Source organism: Schistocerca gregaria, chromosome 2 (genome assembly GCF_023897955.1).
Source record: "Schistocerca gregaria isolate iqSchGreg1 chromosome 2, iqSchGreg1.2, whole genome shotgun sequence".
In the NCBI taxonomy this organism is placed as follows: domain Eukaryota; kingdom Metazoa; phylum Arthropoda; class Insecta; order Orthoptera; family Acrididae; genus Schistocerca; species Schistocerca gregaria.
The window spans coordinates 554345102-554370645 of record NC_064921.1 but is presented as its reverse complement, the minus strand read 5'-3'; the positions used below and the strand labels follow the sequence as shown (position 1 = coordinate 554370645).

General features: G+C 44.8%; 1 protein-coding gene across 1 annotated transcript in view; it reads right to left on the bottom strand.

Moving 5' to 3' along the window:
- LOC126335875 (transcription factor hamlet-like) overlaps positions 1-2153 on the bottom strand; it is a gene marked incomplete at its 5' end in the record, with an annotated part of 172619 nt that extends 170466 nt beyond the window's left edge. The window contains one exon of the mRNA XM_049999347.1: positions 2004-2153. Coding sequence (XP_049855304.1) covers positions 2004-2153 — 150 coding nt within the window. The remainder of the gene's footprint in view (positions 1-2003) is intronic.
- Positions 2154-25544: the final 23391 nt, after the last annotated feature.

The following is a 25544-nucleotide window of genomic DNA, read 5'->3' as shown; positions in this document are numbered from 1 at the left end:
GTGTGAAGAGACAAAGGAATTAAAGTGGGAACTGATTTGTATCTACGTAGACGCAGTGACCACTACGCCATCGGGACACAGTGGTCACCACAACCGCACGAATACCCTTGCACGCCTCCCGTCAGACCCAAATTCTCAACATAATACCACACACTATCAATGAAGTGCCCGTGTTGATTAACCTCATTACTCGCGGCATCCCGCCGATTCGCATAAGAGTTCGAGCTCTGTGTGCACCTGCTATGAATGGTAACGTGATTATGTTGAGCGGACAGTCAATGCTCCGGAACTTAATGTCTGGTGCGGTTTATCGTCAAGGTGATTGAGTGTACCTTTTGTTTTCGAAAGTACAATGACTGGCAGGAAGTACCTGGAAATACTGGACTCATTCCAGAATGAGATTTTCACTCTGCAGTGGAGTGTGCGCTGATATGAAACTTCCTGGCAGATTAAAACTGTGTGCCCGACCGAGACTCGAACTCGGGACCTTTGCCTTTCGCGGGCAAGTGCTCTACCAACTGAGCTACCGAAGCACGACTCACGCCCGCTACTCACAGCTTTACTTCTGCCAGTATCCGTCTCCTACCTTCCAAACATTACAGAAGCTCTTCTGCGAACCTTGCAGAACTAGCACTCCTGAATGTCTCCGCAGTATCCTTTCTTTCAGGAATGCTAGTTCTGCAAGGTTCGCAGAAGAGCTTCTGTAAAGTTTGGAAGGTAGGAGACGGATACTGGCAGAAGTACAGCTGTGAGTACCGCGCGTGAGTCGTGCTTCGGTAGCTCAGTTGGTAGAGCACTTGCCCGCGAAAGGCAAAGGTCCCGAGTTCGAGTCTCGGTCGCGCACACAGTTTTAATCTGCCAGGAAGTTTCACTGGACTCATTAATTTTAGCATCCATTCGTACTCTGTTTGGTGATGGACCTATTTTCATCCAACAAGATGGCGTTACACGCCACTCTGACAGGGGAGTGGCGCTTATCCGGGTAACAATGCACGGGGTCTTTGGATTAGAGTAAGGGATCCCATCGAGCACCCTGCATGTTCCCCTAACTTGTCATCCCTTTACTTGTACTTGTGGAGTCCCATGAAGCACTAGTGTGTATCAGGGAACCACGTACAGTAGAAGAGCTGCGTCATGAAATTGAAACGGCTTGTCAAGCGATTCCTGTAGCTATTCTGGAAGATACCGGGTGATCAAAAAGTCAGTATAAATTTGAAAACTCAATAAATCACGGAATAATGTAGACAGAGAGGTACAAATTGACACACATGCTTGGAATGACATGGGGTTTTATTAGAACCAAAAAAATAGAAACGTTCAAAAAATGTCCGACAGATGGCGCTTCATCTGATCAGAATAGTAATAATTAGCATAACAAAGTAAGACAAAGCAAAGATGATGTTCTTTACAGGAAATGCTCAATGTGTCCACCATCATTCCTCAACAATAACTGCAGTCGAGGAACAATGTTGAGAACAGCACTGTAAAGCATGTCCGGAGCTATGGTGAGGCATTGGCGTCGGGTGTTGTCTTTCAGTATCAATAGAGATGTCGGTAGATCGCGATACACTTGCGACTTCAGGTAATCCTAAAGCCAATAATCGCACGGACCTGGGAGGCCAAGCATGACGAAAGTGGCGACTGAGCACACGATCATCACCAAATGACGCGCCCAAGAGATCTTTCACGCGTATAGCAATATGGGGTGTTTTTTTTTTTTTTTTTTTTTTTGTTCTAATAAAGTCCTATGTCATTGCAAGCATGTGTGTCAATTTTTACCTCCCTATCTACATTATTCCGTGGTTTATTAAGTTTTCAAATTTATACTGACTTTTTGATCACCCGGTACATTACACGGTGCTCAGAAATGTTTGGAGGAGGTGGTTTGCAGTTTAAATACTTCCTGAAGTTGTTTCACATTGAGGCACTATAATACTGGTGATAATCTTCATCAAAGACGCAGTTCTCAGATATTCCGAGGAAGGACGGGCGGCAGGACTCACCTCCCAGGCGAGGCGGTGGTCGGCGGGCTGCGGCAGCCACTTGCCCAGGAAGGGCCCGTAGCGCGCCCCGCGGGGCAGCGCCTGGCGCGCCCACACGCCCGCCCCCGCGCCGCGCACCTCCAGCTCCGGGGGCGGCAGCAGCAGCGGCGGCTGGGGCGGCTGCGGCTGCGGCTGCGGCTGCGGCGCGGCCGGCGGCGATTGGCCGGCGTCTCCTCGCGCGCCCGCGCTGGCGCTGCCGCCGCCGTCCGCGGCGCCCCCGCACTCCGGCTCGCCGTCCTCGCTCGCGCCTGCAACACACCGCCACACCACCGCTCAGCCTCTCCGTGGTCACTGCGGCCGCCAGCTGACACTCCACGGCGAAAACAGTGCTCCAGAGGTACGACTACTCTGCGGCACCAACCTGCAGCTGGTCCTGACAGCATAGGGAGTACACCAAAAAGAAACACCACTAGTCAAGTAGATGATCTAAACGATCATTTTAATTCAAACATGCTCAGTTCCGACTCAGCTGCGAGATAGCGAACATTTCGTGTACAATGTCGACGTCCCAGGTGACCTTGTTTTCTGCGTAATCGGTCTTGTCATTTTGGAGGAATTTGTAGACATCCTTCTCAGTTAAAATTACAATTTTTATAGTAGAGGAGTAATATGTAATACTTAACAGCATTTCTAATAATAATAAAGTAATAATAATAATTCTGACAATATGTATACTAATGAATAGAAAGAAATTGCTGCCCCGTTGGTGACGAATGAGAGTAATCACATCTAACAGAAACTTGGGGCAACACTACAGAAGTAATCAAATGGGACAAGAATTTGACTGGTCAGAGAAAGAGCGTGAAGTAATCGAGTAAGATTAGTAGATCAGGTGGAAGGTAGGAAAGGTAAATTTATTTTGACATTTCACTGCAGTGAATGGTGGGCACACACTGTGTGGTCATTTGCACTTGTAAATAAATTAGCCACTACGTAGCCCGTGGAGCACAGAACAGTATTTTATTGTATCTCGGTGCCCTTGCAGATTGAGGTCCACTCGATTTACCATCGAGGTTTATTTGTAGCGTCATGAAGTGGTTGATGTTTGTAGAGAGTAAATATACACAGTTCCACTCTCAATCGGTCTAAACTCAAACGAAAGTTGACGCCAACGTCACACGATGACATTTAACACACATTAAGATAGAAATACTGTTCTATTAATATTCTACCTAAGAATGTGACTAATTTTGATTTCATGCACATCCCGCTTAAGCACAAAAAATGAAAAGACGTCTGACAATTTGTAACATATAATATACAAATGATAGTATTATGTTCTATATTCATCACTGTAACGTAATTTTGGAAAACTTTGTTATGTGAACAGATGCATCTGAAATTGCTGCAGTTCACCCACCGGTGGAGTCTGCTTTGCAATTATTGCGTCGCGAATGAATTCACTGGTGGGTGCATAAAGTGCATCACCGTCCAATGAAACACCGTGCGCCTTGCTTTACGAAGTTTGTTAGTCTGGAGGCTGGAATCGCCACCTTCCATGATGGTGATCGCAGCGAAGCAAAAGACTGGACGGCCACTAGCCGAGTAGGGAGTGTCTACACCGTAGGGCGCCAATGTAGTCTCTTTCGCTTCCCGGAGCGAACTGAATATGGAGGGTAGTTCCATACTGAAGGTATCCTGTACTCCGAGTACCAATGAAACTTCCTCTGGCTTTTTAGCTAACGCATTTTACAGAAACAAAATTATGTCCTCTCATTGTCCTAACTATTCTAGCTTCAAAAGAAGATTGAAATTTTATGTGTTACCATCCGCCTAGCTCTTGTCTCGATATGTTCCAGATCTTTCTCTTTTGTCCAACACGGGATCAGTACCCCCGTTACACTGTAAACTATCTCTGTTTTTCTCATCGCTTCTTATTTAATCAGCCCTAGCTATACAGCATTCGTCTCATGACTCAGTGAAACCTCTCTGTATCCTTGGTCGTTTTGTGGTCATTGAAAGAGAGACCGCACGTTTGTATGTTCCGCATTATACAACCTGCTGGGTTCCAAGACGCTAAAAGTCTCGTTTCGTCATTGGCACCGAAGTAATATCCGGTGGCTGTGAGCACTACCACATCAATTACCATTATGTAAGTCCATTATTTCTTCGAGCGTCATTTTCTTTCCTGGCGGTGTCAGTTGTAGGTAGGTATACTCGAAATTTCTGATTTTATCGAGAATTAATGCTGCAAGTGAACGAATATAGTACTACCATATCGAAATACTTGTTTGCCTGTGCGTTATTCTTGGAGCAGCGTTTTCGACACAACAGATTTACGAATCCAGACCTTCGTTTATCGGCACGGCACGTCGCCAAAGCAACAGCGATTCACTGACAGTGCTCCCCCTCTGGAAGGTGACTAAGTTGCTGACAAGGCGAGGCAGGCACCCCAGCAGGCAGGCGAGGCTTCAGCGGCGGCAGGTGGCGACCTGCGCCTCTGGCGGATTGACAGCGACGGAATCGGCTGCCCGGGAGCGGCACGTCGATACACGACGCGCCAGCACGTGGCGGTGGCGGCGCTCCGGCGGGCCGCTCCTCGCGCGCTAGAGCTGCGGCGCAGCGTTCCAAGCTGGTGAGAGCAGCCGCGGAACACAACTGATTAGACGCATTTCTCACGATGGCAGGTCGTAGCCGATTTTCTGGATCAACTGACGGCGCTCTGTACTTCACACCCCAATAGGTGGTTGCAGGGTCTTACCCCACAGTATTTCTTTCCAGATACGAGTTTCTTTGAAATCGGTCCAGGGTTTTAGGAGGAGCCCTTTACCTGTGGCTTTGCCAGAGTACGTACATGTCACATATATTTCGCATATATTTTACATATTTCACACGTATCTGTAACATGTACCTTACCTGTATCTCTAGCGCATTTCCTACTGTAGTTTCGTTTTCATACACCTTCAGCTCTACGTTATCACCCCTGAACAATGTGGCGTACAAGGTTATATAATTTTCCAGAATGAGATTTTCACTCTGCAGCGGAGTGTGCTCTGATATGAAACTTCCTGGCAGATTAAAACTGTGTGCCGGACCGAGACTCGAACTCCGGACCTTTGCCTTTTGTGGGCAAGTGCTCTACCATCTGAGCTACCCAAGCACGGCTTACGCCCGGTCCTCACAGCTTTACTTCTGCCAGTATCTCGTCTCCTACCTTCCAAACTTTGCAGAAGCTCTCCTGCGAACCTTGCAGAACTAGCACTCCTAAAAGAAAGAGCACTTGCCCGCGAAAGGCAAAGGTTCCGAGTTCGAGTGTCGGTCCGGCACAGAGTTTTAATCTGCCAGGAAGTTTTATATAATTTTGCAGGTTCATTCAATGGTATACGTAATGTGTCGTCAAAATAGCTGGTACTAAAGACGGAGTAGATTAAAACACGATTGCTGATGCTGCAGTTTAGCCACATGAACATTGAAAAAGAGATAAACGACCAACTTTTGTTCCTTTCATAAATTTGGTGGGATTGCATTCGAGAAAAAGTAGTTATCAACGAATACGGTGTCGAAATAGTATTGTCCACTTTCACAGTGTCACATTTACGCTATGTCAAGGATGTATCGTGTGTGCTACCCCTTTCTTTCTCAACTTACACAAAAATTGTGACACTTTTGAAACAATCAGTGCTAATTTTGAGTTTCTGGTGCGATTAGTACTATTAGCTCCCAGGAAGGAATATTCACACACTGAAATATAGTGTTTTAAATATCATAATAGAAAAGATAATCTCCACTGAAGATGAGTACCAAAACTTCAAAACATGCAATGAATTAAAGTTATAAGAAAATTAACTGGCGAACTGTTTGTTGTGAAATACCATGTAACGCGTCTCGCAGTTACCGGAGGCGTATGTTTTCTGTGAATGATTGGTTCAAATGGTTCAAATGGCTCTGAGCACTATGGGACTCAACTGCTGTGGTCATTAGTCCCCTAGAACTTAGAACTACTTAAACCTAACTAACCTAAGGACGTCACACACATCCACGCCCGAGGCAGGATTCGAACCTGCGACCGTAGCAGTCGCACGGTTCCGGACTGCGCGCCTAGAACCGCGAGACCACCGCGGCCGGCTGTGAATGATTGTGCAACCTGATCTTTTCTACTAGCTATCTGAGTAATATGAGAAAACCTGACCTTCGTTCGCCGGACTTGGCACGTTGTTGAATAAAAGTCAGACACGGTGAATTGATACAAATATCTAACTTGTTCTTTTTCATCCGCTTTTGCCCCTCTGTGAAAGTCTCTGCTGGCGTGTTTTATTTTTTAGAAGGCGATTCGGAACTGGTTCAACATTTGCGTCTAAAATTCAGCAATGTACCAGAGAGGCGGCCGTTTGTCCGGCACTGGGATTCGATTCGTGTGTAGTTCACCTACTTATTTGGAATTACTGCGTCGTGTGTTAAGCGGTTGAGCAAAATGAAGTGATTATTTTAAAACTTACGAAAATGTATAACTTCGCGGTAGAAAAATCAAACGGAACATAAATGAGATTAAGCTACTTAAAATTCGAATTCCAGTTAACAACATTTTAAGTACTGCGCCTGTTTTAGGCTTTCTTTCCAGCGATATCTTTGAAAGCGAGTTTAAACGTGGAAAGTTGTTTTACGTTTGGTATCGTGAATTAAGGCTTTGAAGATAAAGTTTAACGGCGTGGATAATGCACTGAGAAAGGTTATAAGAAGAACCTCAAGAAAAGCCAAACAAATGCAGTGGAAGGTAGTCGAATTAAATCAGGTGATATTGAGGTGTACACATAAATCATTATTTGTTCAAAAATACTAAGATATCACTACTACACCGAGGGCCTGTGGTACGGATGAAAAGGTGTGACACGTAAAAACGGTCGAAGGCGCGTTTTTGGTATTTTCTTCCTGTGTTAAGTTGGAATATTTCAAAATTATAAAGCGCCATCTCTGCAAACGCATGGTGCTACAGCAGAGAATCAGATAGTTTGCTCAGGATTGAGACAAAGCGGCAAGGCAAAATTCACGACACACACACACACACACACACACACACACACACACACGCGCGCGCGCGCGCGCGCGCCCTGCTGTTTCATCTGAATCCCAAGCTGATTGTCTGATTCTCTGCTGTAACACCACGCGCTTCCAGAGAGAACGAGACAGATTGCGCTTAATAATTTTGAAGTATTCCAACTAAACACACGAATTAAATAGCAAAATCACTTTATGGGTGGTATAATATGCATAAGCAGCGAATCTCCGAGGAGAAAGCTAGTCGAATGTAAATTTAAGTGTTAGGAAGTATTTTATGTCGGTATTTATCCGGAGTGTAGCCTTGCACAGAAGTGAAACGTGGACGACAATTATTACAGACAAGAACAGAACCCAGCGAGGTGGCGTAGTTGTTAGTAGAATGCATTCGCTTCCGGACGACGACGGTACCAACCCGCGTCCGGCCGTCCTGATTTCCCTAAATCGCTTCAGGCAAATGCCGGGACGCTTCCTTCCGCATCCTTCCCTAATCCGATGGGACCAATGACCTTGCTGTTTAGTCCCCTACCCCCAAATCAACCAACCAACCAACAAGAACAGACTGCAAGCGTTTAGACTGTGGCGCTTTAGAGAAACTTTGAAATTTGATAGGAAGATCGGGTAAGTAATGACGAGGCACTGAATGAAACTGGGAGGAAAACAAATGTATAGTACAATTTGACTAAAAGAATAAAGTGCTTGAGAGGACATATAATGAGGTATCGAGGAAACGTCAGAGACTGAAAGTTGTGGAAAGAGACTAAGCCTCGAATATAGCTATCAAACTTAGATGGATGTAGGTTATAGTAATTATGCAGAGATAAAGAGACTTGCACAGGATATACTGGCGTCGACAGTAGACCATAGGCTGAAAACCATATGAAGAAACAAGATCCACACCCTACAATACTGACCACTGCCGTCTTGTCGTTCCGAAACCGGACTTCGGAAAATTACCCTCAACAGAAAGAAGACTACAACTTCACTGTGGAGCCAGCCCATGTAGCCGAGCGGTTCTAGGCGCTTCAGTGCGGAACAGCACTGCTGCTACGGTCGCAGGTTCGAATCCTGCCTCGGGCATGGATGTATGTGATGTCCTTAGGGTAGTTAGGTTTAAGTAGTTCTAAGTCTAGGGGACTGATGACCTCAGATGTTAAATCCCATAGTGCTTAGAGCCATTCACTGTGTGTTAAGTACGGAACAGCGTGTTATTTTTTCCGGCATTACTCTCGCCTATCGAATCGGAATAAGTGTCTCGGGTAACAGAACGAATTTGCATCCCGTGTGTTAGAGCGGCCCGAACTACCCTCAGATAAGCTGGTCTGGAGAGCGGTCCGGTCTGGTTATCGGGCAGCTCCGCAGCACCTGACGGCGATAGCGGTGGCGAGGGCCGAGGGCGCCGGCAAACACGCACGTGCGCGTCAGCCGCTCAGGCGCTCACCTGCGCCGCCGCGCCATAAATCTCCATCCGTCAGGCCGCGTTTGCTCGGGGCCCTCTCCGCCCGCCGCGCTATCTCGTTAGCACTGATTGTTCGCACGTACGGCTGGCAAACATGCAAACGGCAGAAATAAAAGCCGGTGTCGTGTTGTTCCGCCGGTCGCCGCTTATCAAAACTGAAACAGGGGCCGGCCGCGTGGAAGCTCGGCAGGTTGTCACACCGGGCCGCTTCGCCTGCACTCCGCCGAGGTTTACCAGGAAACGCGGTACGGACAGCTTCCTTCATTGCGACCGTAAAACTACATCTGAACTCCGTGGTGCCTTGGTGTGGTAAAGACATTAGACCGCCAATGGGTTCTATTTCACCACCAAACAAAAGCCCATGTTACTCGGCGTTTGGCTTGTAAGCACTCAGACCCATTCATGACAGTTCGCCTATTGATCATTTCACACAGACCAGGTAGCTTGTGGGTGTGGTCGACGACCGACCGGTGTGGCCGAGCTGTTCTAGGCGCTTCCGTCCGGAATCGCGCGACCGCTACGGTCGCAGGTTCGGATCCTGCCTCGGGCATCGATGTGTGTAATCTCCTTCAGGTTAGTTACGTTCAATTAGGTCTAAGTTCTCGGGAATTGATGACCTCAGATGTTAAGTCCCATAGTGCTCAGAGCCATTTGAGCCTTTTTCTTTTTGTGGCCGCTGGTTGGTTGGTTGATTGATCTGGGGAAAGGGACCAAACAGCTAGGTGCAAAAATTGGTTCAAAAGGCTCTAAGCACTTATGGGACTTAACATCTGAGGTCATCAGTCCCTAAGGGGTGTTGTGTGATGTCCTTAGGTTAGTTATGTTTAAGTAGTTCTAAGTTCTAGGGGACTGATGACCATAGATGTTAAGTCTCATTGTGCTCAGAGCCATTTAAACCATCAGTCCCTAAGACTTAGAAGTACTTAAACCTAACTAACCTAAGTACATCACACACATCCATGCCCGAGGCAGAATTCGGATCTGCGACCATAACAGCAGCGCGGTTCTGGACTGAAGCGCCTAAAACCGCTTGGCCACAGAGGCCGGCTAAACAGGTAGGTCATCACTCCCATCGGAAGAGGGAAAGATGGGGAGGGAAGTAGGCCGTGCCCTTTCGAAAGGAACCATCCCGGCATTTGCCTGAAGCGATTTAGGGAAATCACGGAAAATCTAAATCAGGATGGCCGGACGCGGGTTTGAACCGTCGTCCTCCCGAATTCGAGTGTAGTGCGCTAACCACTGCGCCACGTCGCTCGGGGTTGAGGCAGAGACGATCGTTCACTCGTTCTGTGTTGTGGCCTCAAGGCGCTGTAGAACGAGGCCACCACGGAGAAGAGAACGGTTTTGGTCTTTGTTATCGTTTTTCGAAGTCGTTACTTGGGTTTTTAATTGTATCCATGACGGCTCTGTTCAGCCATCTCGTCAAGAAACACTGAAAAGGTGATATATTGAATGCTGTGCTACAGAATCGACTTGGGAAAAAATATTTATGTGATGGTTTGACTAACACACTGCGATTGTTTGAAAGGAAATTTTCTGAGGGGTCATGGTGCAGTCGTTGTAGTAATCAAAGAAAGTGTGGAAGATAAAAATTTTAGGGGGAGACCAAGGGTTAGTGCAGTAAGAAGGCTCAAATGAAGTTGTAGTACCCACGGAAAGACGAGTAATGTGGAGACCTGCTTCGGACGGTCTTTGAACTGAAGACTGCAGCAGCAACAATAACAACAACAACAACAACGGATATGCTGGATTGTTAAAACGTTAGCAATATTTACCACACAAACAAGCTTTTCTTCGATAACCTCTCATCAATCGAAAACTATATTAAAGCCACCAAATCCAACTCCTCTGGAATTTGACGACAATCGTCACTTTTCCTACCAAATGGACGTTCCGCTTTTGTCTGTGGTGAAACTGAACCTAACAAAGCTGAGCTATCCAAACATGTCATGTTCTTTTCCCCAGCATTACTGATGGTTGCGGTGCGCGGGGCCTCCACAATACTATTCCGTTGCCAAATACTATTCCGTTGCCAAACTGGTATTCGAATTTTAATTAACCTAACCTCATTTGTGTTCTGTTTGATTTTCCTACCGCGAATTACTTACTGGTTCAAGATACTTCAGTAAATTTTACTCAGTGTTAAAAGAATTACGCCATCCTGCTGAACAGCATAACGCCCAACGTTGTAGTTCCAAATAAGTAGGTGAGTGCGCCCGAATCGAATCCGTACGCCCGATGAACAATCTCATCTCTGGTTTTAGACGCAGTTGTTGGACTAGTTACGAATCTCCTTCTTATAAAAGAAACACACGACCGGAGCTTCCCACAGAGTGGCAAAAACTGATGAAGAGGAACGAGTTAGATGCTTGCTTTAGTATGCCGTCTCTGATTTTTATTCAGTGACGTGCAAAGTCCGGTGAACGATGGTGAGGTTTTTCTCATATTATTCACATCACAAGTAGATCAGTTCAAGTTACATAATATTCTACAGGAACCTCATGCCTTCGTAACTGAGAGAGACGTTGCACGCTATTTCACAATTCGTCAGTTAATTTTCTGCTTACTGTAGTCCTTGAAGCGTTTTGAAGACTTTGATACTCATCTCCAGTATAGATTATCTGCAGTATTAGAACAGTTAAAACACTATATTTCTGTTCCAAATAAGGGGAGCTAATACTGATAATCGCTCCCGAAACTCAGTATTACAACAGTTCTTTTCAGAAGTGTCACAACTGTCGTCTAAGTTGAGAGGAAGAAAACAAGTAGCATACACGACACTTTGTTGGAATACCGTAAACTTGAAGCTGTGAGTGTGACAACACTATTTCGGCAGACTACCCCAGTACGCCTCCCGTCAGACCCAAATTCCCAAAATATATCACACGCTACTGATGCAGTGCCCCTGCTCTTTAGCCTTATTACACGCGGCATCCCGCCGATTCTCGTAAGAGTTCAAGCTAGGGATGCATCTGTCCTTTCGGAAATTTTTAAAGAACAGACACCATTCTGTTCCTGCAATCACTATAAATCAAGACACAATAAGTGCCCACTGCAGCTAATGTCTTTGATTCTTTTGTGACTTGATTCATAGTGGCGGCGGGATGAAAATGGAGTCTAATGTTTCGCACATATCCGAAAGAACACATACATTTATATCTGCATTTCTTTACATAAAGATGTTCGATCAGTTAAGTGTTGTGCTTAATCCTGTTTAATACAAAACCTAGTTGTCTCCGAATAGACGATGGAAATAAATTATTGTGGAAGTACGAGGTATTTGCTTTACTAGAAATAACTCATATAAAGCCAAAGGCTTCCTAAATCTCTCTCCCGGAATGGTATAATGAACGCGTGGCAGCAGCGCCTCTGGTGGCCACGTGCAGAACTTAGCCACGGAAGCGTGCGGTCGCGGCCGACCGCCGCGACGCCGCAATCACACGAGCGTTGGCCGCACATTTAGCGCCGGTAACGCGTCCTTTCGTCTATCTCCGTCAAGCGATATAACTGGGGGACTAGGAAGTGTATTTTGGCTTGCTGAGAAAGTCATATCATCGGGTAGTTATTCGGAAGAGGAAATGACGAGCTGTTTCACAACGAGACAGTTTTAGTTAGTGATATTAACGACTCACAATTTTGTTTATTATCCTTGAACATACCACGGAAAGATTAGTCGTCGATATATTAAGAACTACATTATCCAACACACAGATGTAATGACACATTCTATTAGACACGTTCGACTTCGGTCTAGAATCAGACGATCATCGGGTCCAAAAAGAGCCTCCAAACAATGTCTATGACGTTAAATGGAAATAATGTTACTTATTTACAGCTAACATCAATGATGGAACAATGTACATCTGATAACTGTTATTCCAGTAACGCAAATGAGTAGCTTAGACAGTTTTGGACCCGATGAAGGTCTGATCCTAGAGTGAAACCGATCGTCTCTAATAAAATATACCGTTACTGCTGCGTATTGCATAATGCAGTTTTTTAATTCATCAGTGCTTTGTTATTTCGACAGCAACATACGTGACAAGCGCAGCAGGGGAAAGGAATGAAACACAGACAGGCCACAGCAAGAAAAGCGTTTCTGAAAGAGAGAAATTTTTTAACACCAAATTTAGGAAGATTCTTTGAAGGCGTGTAAGGGGGCGAAGAAAAATATGAAATATGGCCAGGGAAGAGGCGACAATTAATCTGCCTGCTCACAAAACAATCCTGGCAGTTGTGAGCTTCGTGTCCAGAGGTCCTCTCGTCCTGGAACACAACATCACTATTGGGGATTAAATATCGTACAAGATGATAGACTGTATCCACCAAAATGATCACACAATCACTGGCAGTACCTTGTTGTGCAATAATGCGTCCCATAGAATATCACGGTGTACCTGCCCAAACCATCACCGAACCAGTGGAAACTCTGGCTCTTGGGAGCAAGCAGCCTGCATTGTAAGCTTACGACGGCGTAACGCCAGACGTTAATTACGCCAGAAACTGAAAACAGTGTGAAACGAGGCTCACCGGACCAAATAACTTTCTTTCGTTGTTCCATAGTCCATGATTTATGCCTTCGGCACCACATTTTATTATTAGGTGATTTTTGCATGAGTAACGTTTTGCAGTTCCAGGAGACCGTGCAGTTCTCACATAATCCTTCCTATCGTTTTTGGTGTTTACAGGTTGTTTACAGGTTCGTAAGTGCGAGGTACAGTCCTGCACTGACTTTTGCAGTTGCCGTCCTCTTATTTTTTGTCACACTCCTCTTCAATGTCCGTCTTTCACAATCACTCAACAAACACTTTCGCTCACGTAGTGGCTTACTAGATGATGTTTTCCAGCTTTCTGTGTTTACGTATAAATGTTGGATTCGGTGCCTCTACCAAACATTTTGGCTTCCTTGGTTACGGAAGTGCCACCCTACGAGTACCAACAATTCGCACACCTTCCAGATCAGTTACCACTCATGTAAGGTATTCACAACTATACAGAACACTGTCTTGATCACAACTGACAACAGCGCCAGCTGCCGGTGAGGACAGAAACTGTATTCATGTTATGCATGCATTTGTCGTGGTGTTTTCAAATTTTTGTCCAGTAGCTGTATTTGCTGTGTAGCCACGTACGGAAGCGAAAGGTGAACGATAAACAGTTGACAGAAGAAGAAAATAGAAACTTTTGAAATAAGCTGCTACAAGAGAATGCCGAAGATTACGTGGGTAGATCCAATAAATATTGACGAGGTACTGAACCGCATTGGGGGGAAAAGAAATGTGGTGGTAAAATTTCACTGAAAGAAGAAGCGGTTGCAGCATACACCCTGAAGCATCAGGTGATTGTCAGTGTGGTAATGGAAGAAAGAGTTTGGCTTTGGGGGGGGGGGGGGGGGGGCGGAACTGTAGAGGAAGATCAAGGCTTGATTTTAGTAAGAAGATTCATGTGGATGTGGGCCGCAGTAGATATGCAGAGATGCAGTGGCCTGAACCGACTAGACTGATGCGGAGAGCAGCATCAAACTAGTCTTTGGACTAAGGACCACAACAATAACCCCGAAGTATCTCATGTAAAAACATAGCTGTAACAGTTTTCTACAGATATGAAATGGAGTGATCACATAGGCCGTAATCGCGGATAAAGAGAACCAAGGTGTAACAATTTTCTGTGTATATGAAATGATGACATAAGTGTTATCGTAGATAAAGTAGTTGATACACTTCGGTTCAATGGTAGGATACCGGGAAAAAACAATCACTCAGCAAAGGATTTTGCTTCGCTACGCTTGTGAGTCCGATTCTACAATATTGCTCAAGTTTGTGGGACCCAAATCAATAGGCCTAAAAAGCGATATAGAAATTACATAAGGAAGGACAGAATGAATGGTTACACATAGACTACAGGGTAGCTACTTGAGCCAGTAAGGAAGGAAAACTATTTACCGTATGGGTATGCAACTTCAGAGGAATGATGTTCGGAATGTGCGCTGCAGGATTTTCGTTGTTGGTAATGTGAGTGCCATGATTTCCGTTAAGTGCTGAACTAGTTGTATCAAAACAACGGCAACAAGCGCTACCGCTCTTCGCGATTATCGACGCGTTAAAAGAATACGGCGATTTCAAACATTTTCCCGAAAGAAGGCGACGCCCATCAATCGCTGAAGAAGTTATTGCTGCCTTGGGTGAGATGCTAGACGCAATGTGCGACCTTCAAGCACGGCACTAGCCGCATCAAGACAATTGAACATTTCGTGGTCCACCGTTCTAAAAACGCAGAATTGTGAAATTGTATCTCCAGTGCGATTCCAGGCTGTAGTGGACGCAGACTGCTGTCAGACAGAGCAACGTTTGTAACCTGGAACGTAAACATGGTACCCAATTAACAAATTTTACCCTCTAACGTGGAAATTATGTGTTTCTTTTAATGGTTTATTCATTATTTCTCTTCCGCATGTCCTGAAAAATGTTTCCGCAAGATTTCACTGGCTTCCGATCACTCATTTTTCATGGGGACCCCCTCAAGTAGTGATAGTTTAATCATAAGAAGCCTGTATGTTCCGCCCACGGTAGTGTGTTATGGAAATGCTGGAAAACGTCATCTGTCTCCAAGAAAGAAGTCAAATGTCGCTCGGAAGTCTATTTATAATGTTTCATAAGCAGTATTGAGAGAACAATCTAGAAATGTTAAGTTATTTCATCTGCCCTTCCCGTGTATAGATTCTGTAGCGATCGCGAAAATCTGAATAATTACAGCGCGCACAGAAACATCTTAACAGACATGCTTTTCGTTCTCAATACACGAATGCAATGGGACGAAAATGCTACAGTAGAAAGTACTTTCTGCGATTAACTTAATGGTGGTTTACGGAGCATGGTCTTAAAAGTGCCGCAGTGGGCTGTTAAGTAGCAGACGATGTTCCAAATCACTGTCTGATGTCCATTATTTCAATATGCTGGGATTTCACTCTACGACATGTACAAAAAGTACTTTATAACACGCCATAAGAAATCGCTTGATCCGAAACACTTTTTGAAAACTGAATGCGTGGAGTGCTCGTGGTTCACAGCGACTAGTAGATTTATTTCCCGTGGGTCAGGTAATTTCTTTCAAACTGAGCAATGGTCCCTGTCGATTTCCAAGCTTTTGCGACAGAGTCCACTTGCATCAGGGCGGGTATCTCAGGGCAAGGGAGATTCGACAGCTTTCATCGCCAGACTCGACTATCTGCGGCAGCGGCTGCCCTTTGCCTGCCTCTGCCCGAGGGCTTAGGAAGGCGGCGCGCCTGTAATCCCGAGTTATGCGCCCGCCGGGGGATGTGTCCGGCAGATAGCGGCGTGCTCCAGCCGCGCTGATCCGCCGCCCTCCGCTGCCAGCATGACCCACCCATCGACGCTCCCGATAAACATCAACGCCCGCTGCCCGTCGTCCCAGCCACGTGCTTAAATCACACCGCTCCATCTCCGCTCGCAATGAGATGTAATTCCTACAGTTCCGTAACACCTTTCACTCCATAGGTAACTTCTACGCTGTAAATTAATTCGTTAAACCACAGCTTAATTGATAACTACAACCCTGGCCAAAAATTAACATCACCACAGTACTGGCACACAACGTGGGGCTTAACTTCAGCCGCGCGGGGTAGCCGTGCAGCCTGAGGCGCTTTGTCACAGTCCTAGCGGCTCCACCCGTCGGAGGGTCGAGTCCTCCCTCGGGCATGGGTATGTGTCTTGTCCTTAGCATACGTTAGTTTAAGTTAGATTACGTAGTGCGTAAGCGTTGGGACCGATGACCTCAGCAATTTTTCACATAAGACCTTACCACAAATTTCCAATTTTTGCTTAACTCCAGCAAATTTGTGCAATTTCAACAAATTAAATGCTTTATTTTGATGGTAGAAAACGTGACAAGAACGCTCCCTCAACTGAAACCAACCGTGACTCCAGTGCGCTCCAAACTTGCGATACCGTGGCAGCTGATACGAAGCCTGAACATTTTGAGCTCCAAATTAGCTTTACTGTAACGCTTGGCAGAGGCCCACTAATTCGGACGTACTAATTGAATAAATGTACGAATTAACGTACTTCAACGTTTCACACAGTACCATGCGGGAGTGCCAGCCGGAGTGGCCGAGCGGTTCTAGGCGCTACTGTCCGGAACCGCGCGACCGCTACTGTCCCAGGTTCGAATCCTGCCTCGGGCATGGGTGTGTGTGATGTCCTTAGGTTAGTTAGGTTTAAGTAGTTCTAAGTTATAGGGGACTGATGACCTCAGAAGTTAAGTCCCATAGTGCTCAGAGCCATTTGAACCGTACGGGAGCTTTTACAGAAAATAAGGTCCTACCGGTTGCGAATGGAAACCACAGTGAATATCTAATACGCTTTATTTGCAATAGTTTCTGCACCTTCCAGATACTTATCTGCGTAGTCGCCGTTCCGACTTAGACAATTGTCGTAGCGTTATGTCAACTTTCCAATATCCTCGTCATAGAGCGCAGCCGCCTGTGCTTTCCGCCACTTCTCTATGCTGGTCTGCAGTTCTTTGTTTGTGCAAAATGTTGCCTTCATAGCCCGCGGTTCATGAGCAGAGATGAACATCAGAGTGAGCCAAGTCCGGGCTGTGTGGTGAGTGGTCACACACTTCCTCCATTGTTCCTGCAGAGTGCGATCGAGAATTTGTCATAAGGAAGGAAATGTATACTTTGTATGGGGTTGCATGAAATCAAGCCAAACATCTCAACGGGCACCCATGCGTGGCAGGAGAAATTATTGTTCTAGGATCTCTACGGCTCACTGTGTGCTTAGAACGGCAGAAATTGACGTGGCGCGATCGACAGGCACACTAAAGACACTCCCCAATGCAACTGTGCAAAGCTTCGTCGGATTTTCACTGTCGCTTCCGTTTCGCGATCTATCGGACATTAGTTTCTGAATAGCCATCATATCATGACTTTCAGCTTCACTGTGTTCCAGTCAATAAAAAGATAGTGTTTCGCTGTGTGCTGTGGGGAAGGTTAACAGAATTCGATAGTGCACACCGAGCATAAATATAGGCCTTGAACAATGGAATCATATAACCACGAATAATGTAATCTAAATTACATTTTTAAAAACACACTAGCTAAATTTCTTTAAAAAAATAGAATGTAAACTAAAAGAAATTATAAATTTAGTTTCTTTGGAATCATTTCTCGGCGATGTAAATAGTAAAGAAAACGCTCATCAGGCCGAGAAGGCTCTATTTGCACTTGGTGCACATATTCCACAGAAAAAAAATCTGGTGTTAAATATCTTGACCATAACTGTCACAGCTAAAACGCTCTCAGAAGCTGCCGATAAATGCAACGTTACGAAACGAAAAACATAACACAATAGCAACAAAGTGTGTCGTCTGTGCACAGCGCTTATTAATCCAACATGCTGTGTTCATGTCAGGCAAAGAAGTCCTCGGAAAATTTAGAAACAGGAAAACGTAGCTTTGGTATTTATTAGTGACAGAGACGTTAGTATCATTTTCAGAAAATTAATCATCAAAATATCTGACACATTATAGACATGGAACGGTGAAAATTGTAAAATCGGGGTGAAAGCAGTGAAGAGATGTTCCCTTCCGTATCAATGCAAATGCTCATGTTCAAGCTAATGTTCAGTACTACAGTAGGTGGAAACAGTGTCTCTTGCCATCTTTAAACAGTCATTTTGAATTCTAAAATAGTACAGAAAATTACATTCTAAATATAAATAAAAGTCCACTACGATATCAATGTTTGTTTTTAGTTTTACTGCACCCGTTTCAAAATTCATTACTACCTGTGAGACGGGTGGTGGAAGAGGAGGAGGAGATTAGTGTTTAACATCCCGTCGACAACGAGGTCATTAGAGACGGCGTGAGACAGATGTTTCAAGGCAAACTGTTCGAGGCGCCTTAAGAACGGCATCCTTGATCATATTTAAAATTAACGCGTCAAATTTTAGGTAATTATCAACAGTTACGTACTTCCCAGAGTGAGCAGTCATCTGTGTTTTGCCACAAGAGCAAAGACAATGTTAACAGGAAGAAGAAGACAAATTCGCATAATACTGCGGGACGAGTTAACGGCATATGAACTGTTACAAATATGATGCAGTGTTATGTTCGGTTGTGTAACATGTACCAAACATCTGTTACCGGTAAGAAGAAATTACATGGTGCAAAAGACAGACATAAATTTACCGAACCTCAAATGCCCGTTGTTTTCTTCCGTAAGGTACATTTGCCATTTCACATTTTCGTAAAAATGAGTACTGTTTTTTGAAAGGAAGGTGACAGTTACGATGCTCACTAGATCACATAGAATTCTTTTTATGCATCAGGAATCCTACATCCTACTTCTTTCCACCACAGTCGTGTTCATTCAAATGTTCTATTTTGTATTCCGTATCATCCTTTTTGCTACTGTAATTACACAGCACTTAACGCTAACGCGTAGTTAAACCTCCCCAAGATGATATGTAAGCATTTTCATATTAAAGCATCCAGAAACGTATAATTCATGAAGGGAGACGCTTGTTTATTACGTAGGGATGTTATGTAACACGTTCCAATCGGATGCTACTGATTTGACGAGTAGTACGACATAATTCTCCTAAACAAACTTCGTCGTTAAAATAAAGCGAAAAATATTAGAATCATACTTAATTTAACTAAAAATAATTTATCTATACCACGCAAAATACTTTGTGCTGGACGAAAATTAAAATTAATAAAACCAGTAGGTATCAAAAACAGTCTAAACTTCTAGAAGCAATTACTGCCCCACGAAACAACTACCTACGCTTATAATGCAGCTATTACAACTGAAAAATCTGCAGCTACAAAGGAATGCATCTTAACAATTACACATACGTTGTGTAGTATTTAGTAAGCGACTCTTTGTTATTTAAGCTTCACAGGCAGCGTGTGCGAGAGGGAAAAACGAGGATATGCTATCTGCTAGCGCTAGTACTGAAAAGTTACCATTTATTTCCGTACCATGCGAGCACAAATATAAAGAAATATCAGAGGAGGGTGCGGGATTAATTGTGGTATCTCGACGCCATTGCTCTTTATACTGTTATAAAAATGATCATATACAATGGAGCGTTTCGCACAATAGTGGTGTTGTACATACTTGCAAATTGGAAGAAAATAATATTGTAATTATCAACTGTGTTACTTTTATAAATAGTTGTAAGTAAACCTAGGCTACAGAGAACTTTTTAATCGTTAATGTTCTCTGTGGGAAAGAAATTCAATGTGATTTCTTCTATTACATTAGCCATTGTTCTTTCGAAGAATGAACATGAGAAGTTTAATAGTTCCGAGAAGATTCCTCGGAAATGCACAACATTAATTGCTTTTTGGACTACTACTGAGCACGTTTGATGTACTATGACCTTTATGTACGTCACAGGACACGGGATGTTTTCAATAGACTTGATATTCTGTCTCTGTAACTCTAGAATTAACACCACAAACAAAAGAGTTACTCTTGTATCTTTCGGTGATTTGGTAATGGTTTTGTAGAAACAAAACTTTTTATATGTACAAATAACATGTAGGGGAAATCATATAATAGGAAGTACTGGCACAGCACCCTGTAGCATCTAAATCAACAGGTCATGCCTGACACAGTAAACACTGAGTCAAAGTAAGCAGTCGGTTCATAGCCAAGACTGGTCCTGCACCATGAGCCAGCCAAGTAGAACAGGAGAACTGTTGCAGGTAAAGTCACGATCTCTGACCCCAGCGGCAGTGATTGTATGTCAGTTACATGTCTTACAATCTGTCACTGTGTCGCAAGTAAGTCACGGAGAGGATTCTATCGACATGACAGTAGAGGTCAGAAAGTACCCAACAGTTACTGTAGGAAAGATTTCACGAAATACCTACACTTACTGTCACAACTAAAGCAGCAAGTGAATACCGAAGTGTCTGCCCATTGAATTAAATTCTTCCCTGTTTCGGAGTAAGGAAACGAATATACTTACCTTACGACAGTTCCAGTATGTTTCATAATCAAGCAAAGGGCTGCGCCCTTTTTCTCACGAGGATTATCAAGATTCCCGCCTGATAACAAAATCAAACATGTTCTTCGTATGCGTTTAAGGCGAATTTAAATATGAAATATTGAAGCTGACAGATCTTTTCTGTTGTTCTGGTAGAATAAAAGCTAGGGAAATTTGGAAATCAGACAATACATCTGTTATGATGAATTATGCACCTTTTTTCTTGTGAAATAGTCTGTCATCATCACTTCCGTGTCTGGGCACCGTTAGGCTGCGCAAGTTTCAGACTTATTTCGGACTTCTGCCATTATTCCTCCACGTTGTAAACTAATTATCAGCGTTTGCCCTTCTCGTATTGCAGTAACTACTATTTGTAACGATCAAGATTCTGGAATCTGTGACGGTAAAAAGGAAAACAGTTGTCTCTTTCAGATTACGGTACTATCAGATTTTTAAAAACCTGGGCCGGCCGCGGTGGTCTCGCGGTTCTAGGCGCGCAGTCTGGAACCGTGCGACTGCTACGGTCGCAGGTTCGAATCCTGCCTCGGGCATGGATGTGTGTGATGTCCCTAGGTTAGTTAGGTTTAAGTAGTTCTAAGTTCTAGGGGACTAATGACCTCAGCAGTTGAGTCCCATAGTGCTCAGAGCCTTTAAAAACCTGGCACATCCGTCATGCGTAGAGGCACAGATGTTACATCTTTTATCCCATCAGGCTCGCACGTCCACGTAATTTTCTTGACTCTTTTTTTCTCCTTCTCCAAAGAGGCACTGCTTCGTCCGTGATGACTTCGTCGAAACGTCAATTTTAATTTTCCTTCCAGCATGTCACGGCTAATTTAAATACTAAACTTCTGTTAACCATTGATGCTTTGCCGGTCATGCTTTGCTATGATAGTCGAAGTCCGAAAAGAACTAAGGAAGGAATTGGTCGTGGCGACGGAGACGACGGACATCGGTTTAAACCCTGCTGATCCCGGTGCGCCGCGGCTGCCCTATTTCTTGGTTCAAATGGCTCTGAACACTATGGGACTTAACATCTATGGCCATCAGCCCCCTAGAACTTAGAACTACTTAAACCTAACTAACCTAAGGACATCACACAACACCCAGCTATCACGAGGCAGAGAAAATCCCTGACCCCGCCGGGAATCGAACCCGGGAACCCTGGCTGCCCTGTTTCACTACCGGCCCACTGATAGGAAGCGCCCTTCTGAGAGCAGAGCGGTGTATGGACACCACAGACAGCATGGCTGCTTAACTGACGCGCGATACGCAGCGCTCAAAACTGCGTGTAGTCTATTCACCGACTCTCAGGCTACTCTTGAGTTCAGTGTCCTTCGTTATTATCATTCGTTGTTGGTATCTAATGGATCATCCTAACGGAAGAAACGAGTGTAGGCTTTCGAATAATGATGTCCCCTCCTTGTAGATATCTATACGTACCGTAGTTACCACAATGAGATCCTGCGGAGATGACAGCTATATGCTGTGGACAATAGTTATCTGGAACCTGAGATGAATTATCAAGGGCAATGGTAAACGCATTCGCACAGTCGCCAGCGTATGCATACAACTGGTAGGTTTTCATTTCATGATATCACTGTAAGCATACCTGGTAACACACGGCGCTTACTTACCCATATAATAAGCTGTGTCTTAAGATACGAAAGTGGTAAAAATTTTTGAATATTAAGCATCTTGTGTTTTCAAGCAAGAAGGTGAGACAAGTTTGACTATCTAAACTCTCTCAACATTTATTTCGTAATCTCATTTGCCAGGCCTTCGTCCACCACTTGTACAAAAAGATATGGGAAACTCGCACAGCACCGAATTTATACTTTAGATATAACGCCAGCCGGCCGGAGTGGCCGTGCGGTTCTGGGCGCTACAGTCTGGAGCCGAGCGACCGCTACGGTCGCAGGTTCGAATCCTGCCTCGGGCATGGATGTGTGTGAAGTCCTTAGGATAGTTAGGTTTAATTAGTTCTAAGTTATAGGCGACTGATGACCTCAGAAGTTAAGTCGCGTAGTGCTCAGAGCCATTTGAACCATTTTTGATATAACGCCCTCCGACTGTGAAAATATTACTGGAAAAGACTATCCATGTTTTATGTGGTTGCTTCTATCACCTTACCCTCTGACAGCACAATTCATATTCATTTCGTCCGATTTCAATTATCCCGTTACCGTTGCGCGCCGTGATGTACTACGGCCAGACGCGATCTAGTCTGCCTGCTATAATGCAATTTTCCGATATTTTACGAAGAAGAATTACAAGCTTTAACGTTTGCTTCCTTTGTTCAACCTGTAGCAGAATGTACACTCTAGCAAATATTTAGTGGACATGACAGTTATACTCTCCAAAACATCAGCAAAACGTTTTTGTAAAAAAAGAAATAAAAAATGGTGTGCAGAGGATAACTGTAATTCAAGCTAACAAATAAGGGTAAAATTGGTGTAGTTATAATGCTGCGAAATTCTCTGACGTAATCGCAAGTGTCTATTCACAGCTCAATTAGCACTACAGGATGACGGTGAAGTGTGTAAACAAACCTACGTAACGCAAGAGACCGTCTAGGTATGCAATTAGCAGCAACCATTTGCGAGATGAGTGCATTAGGCGCATTGCAAATACCTGATGATTACAATATTCTTATGTAACTCTGCGAGAGACATTCGGTAACTTTTCGATCACCGTTCTCAGGGGTAAGTCTAAAGACTTCCCTTACACCAAAGTCTGGAACAGTTTTCGTGAAACAGATCTGGTTCATTGCACTTTCGAAAATGAAAGTACTGCAGTGTGACTGAACAATAGTTCGGACGTACCGTAAGTGCAAATTGTATAGTTAAGAAACGTATCCCCCTGCAGATAAATAACTTGCAGTTGTAAAAAGTAGTTACCGCTTCGAGTGTCACGCGAAGCGTCGAAAGAACTGTTTCACTCTGATTGTTAGCCAGTTTCATATTTTGTGGAAGGCAATGTGTTTATTTCCTGTCGTGTAGAAGACCTGTCTGTTTATAAAATGGAAAAGATACTGCGGCGTATCCCGAACACTTCACTTTTTTACGTGTGTTTATTTCCGGCTATAAGAGGATACGGGCAAAGAGGAAATATGAGGCGCTCGTGGATATCTGACTCGGTAAGGAACGTAAGGGTCGGTTTCCTCTCTCGTGAATCACTCAAGTTTTAAATCTGACCAATATACTATGTAATTTTCTGTCTCCTTACAAGGAGTAAAGCACCGAAAAGAACGAAACTGAATTCGGAAGAGTACTGTAAACTTACTCGGGGACCGCTGATTTCTTACATTAAATGGACATTTTGCATTCTGTGGACTAAACACGGTACTTCGGGCATTAACAGATGTCCGCGGTTTAATAGGGTCGCTTGTTTAGTCTGCGCACTGTACATCCATCATTGCGTCTCTGCTTCGTATTTGTATTCAAGCAATAGCAAGAATTGTGGCGCTTGTGCGAGGCCAATAACGTGGAAGCAGCGAATGCAGAATATTTCTGCGCAAAGAACTACATGCACAGAAAACCAGAGACATGTTCATGTATCCGTAAGAACGTTTCCGAAAACCTGAGGCACTTCCTACGTTTGGTAATTGTATAGATATCTGACGTACAAAAAGAAACTGAATCTGCGTGAAACGTCCATAACATGGGATACAAACCACTTTTATGACGTGAGGGGTATTCGAACGATAGTTAGAAAATGTCGTCTCTTTCCGATTGCTTCACCTTCTTTTGCATTCTCGCCAACCAAGCACTAGATGCAAGCTTATATCGTTACTATTTTATTGTAAAAGTTAGCAGCGAGTAATGCACACTTGTACTGAGTGTTTTGATGTATTATCCGGTTTAGTTCACTGACATCACTGCACTGCATGACTTCACTGGCGCTTCCACTATGAGCGTAGTATACCGAAGAAATGGTTCAGTAAAGAATCCTGGGTGTGTTAATCATTCTGGTCGCGGAGACGAGAGGACTTCGCAAATGATGATCTTTCCCCGTTCGAATCCTCTCTGCAGTCAGACCATCGTCTGCATGCCGTATTTCGACATCGGCAAACAAAACACCCCGAAGGACTCGGCGCCAAGGCAGCTGGCGGGCCGGCACGTGGGATGCGGTAGTAGCGGGCGGGCAGGCTTCCTTTACCTGCCATGGCACCGGTAGTGGTCACTCGGAAAGCAGTCGGTGGGCGGCGGAAGCGGTCAGCCGGCAGAAGGGGCGACGGTGACAGCAGACGGTCTCCGTAGGCGCACAGTGCAGACGCGGCGTGGCGACACGGGGTCCTGCGAGCAGCGCCGCGGCGCTGGGCGGTCACTGGCGGCGGTCCGGGCGCGGGACGCTCTGGCGGCGGGGGAAGCTGCGCGGGGCGTGGCTTCTCCCCTCCAAGGCGCCCGGCCCGCCGCGGGAGGGGGTTGCGCGGGCGCTAGGGGAGGGGGACACGCGCTCCCCGTCGCGGTCCAGCGGCTCAGCTTCCGGCTCCGCTCCGGCTGGCGGCTCTCAGGTGCGCAGCTGCGGCCGCGCGGCACGGCCCATTACCACCGCAGGATAGCGCCCGCCTGTCCCTCTATCACCGATTCAATACTCAAAGTCACGCATCGTGAAAATTTCGTGATATTCGGACCAGGAAAGGACCATATGAGATACATCGTACAGCGTACTTGGACCCTTGCTGTTCATGTTTATTACAACTACTTTTCGCAGATGATGCAGTTACCTATAATGAGGTATTGTTTGAAAAGAAAGGCTGCACAAACATTTTCAGATCATAATAAGATTTTCAAGTGATGCAAAAATTAACGGCTATCCTTAAAACTTCTTCTTTCTTCTTTTTCCTTGCTACTATCCCCTAGCTTCGCGGGATCGGCATGTTCAATATTGTATTTGGCAATGTCAGTGGCAGAGTGTGGCTGCATGCACTTTCTGCCACTATCCTTTCCCTCCGAGGTGGAGTTTGTATATCCTGCCTGTATCTTCCAGAACCTCATTCACTCCCTTCGTGCACGCTTTAGACAA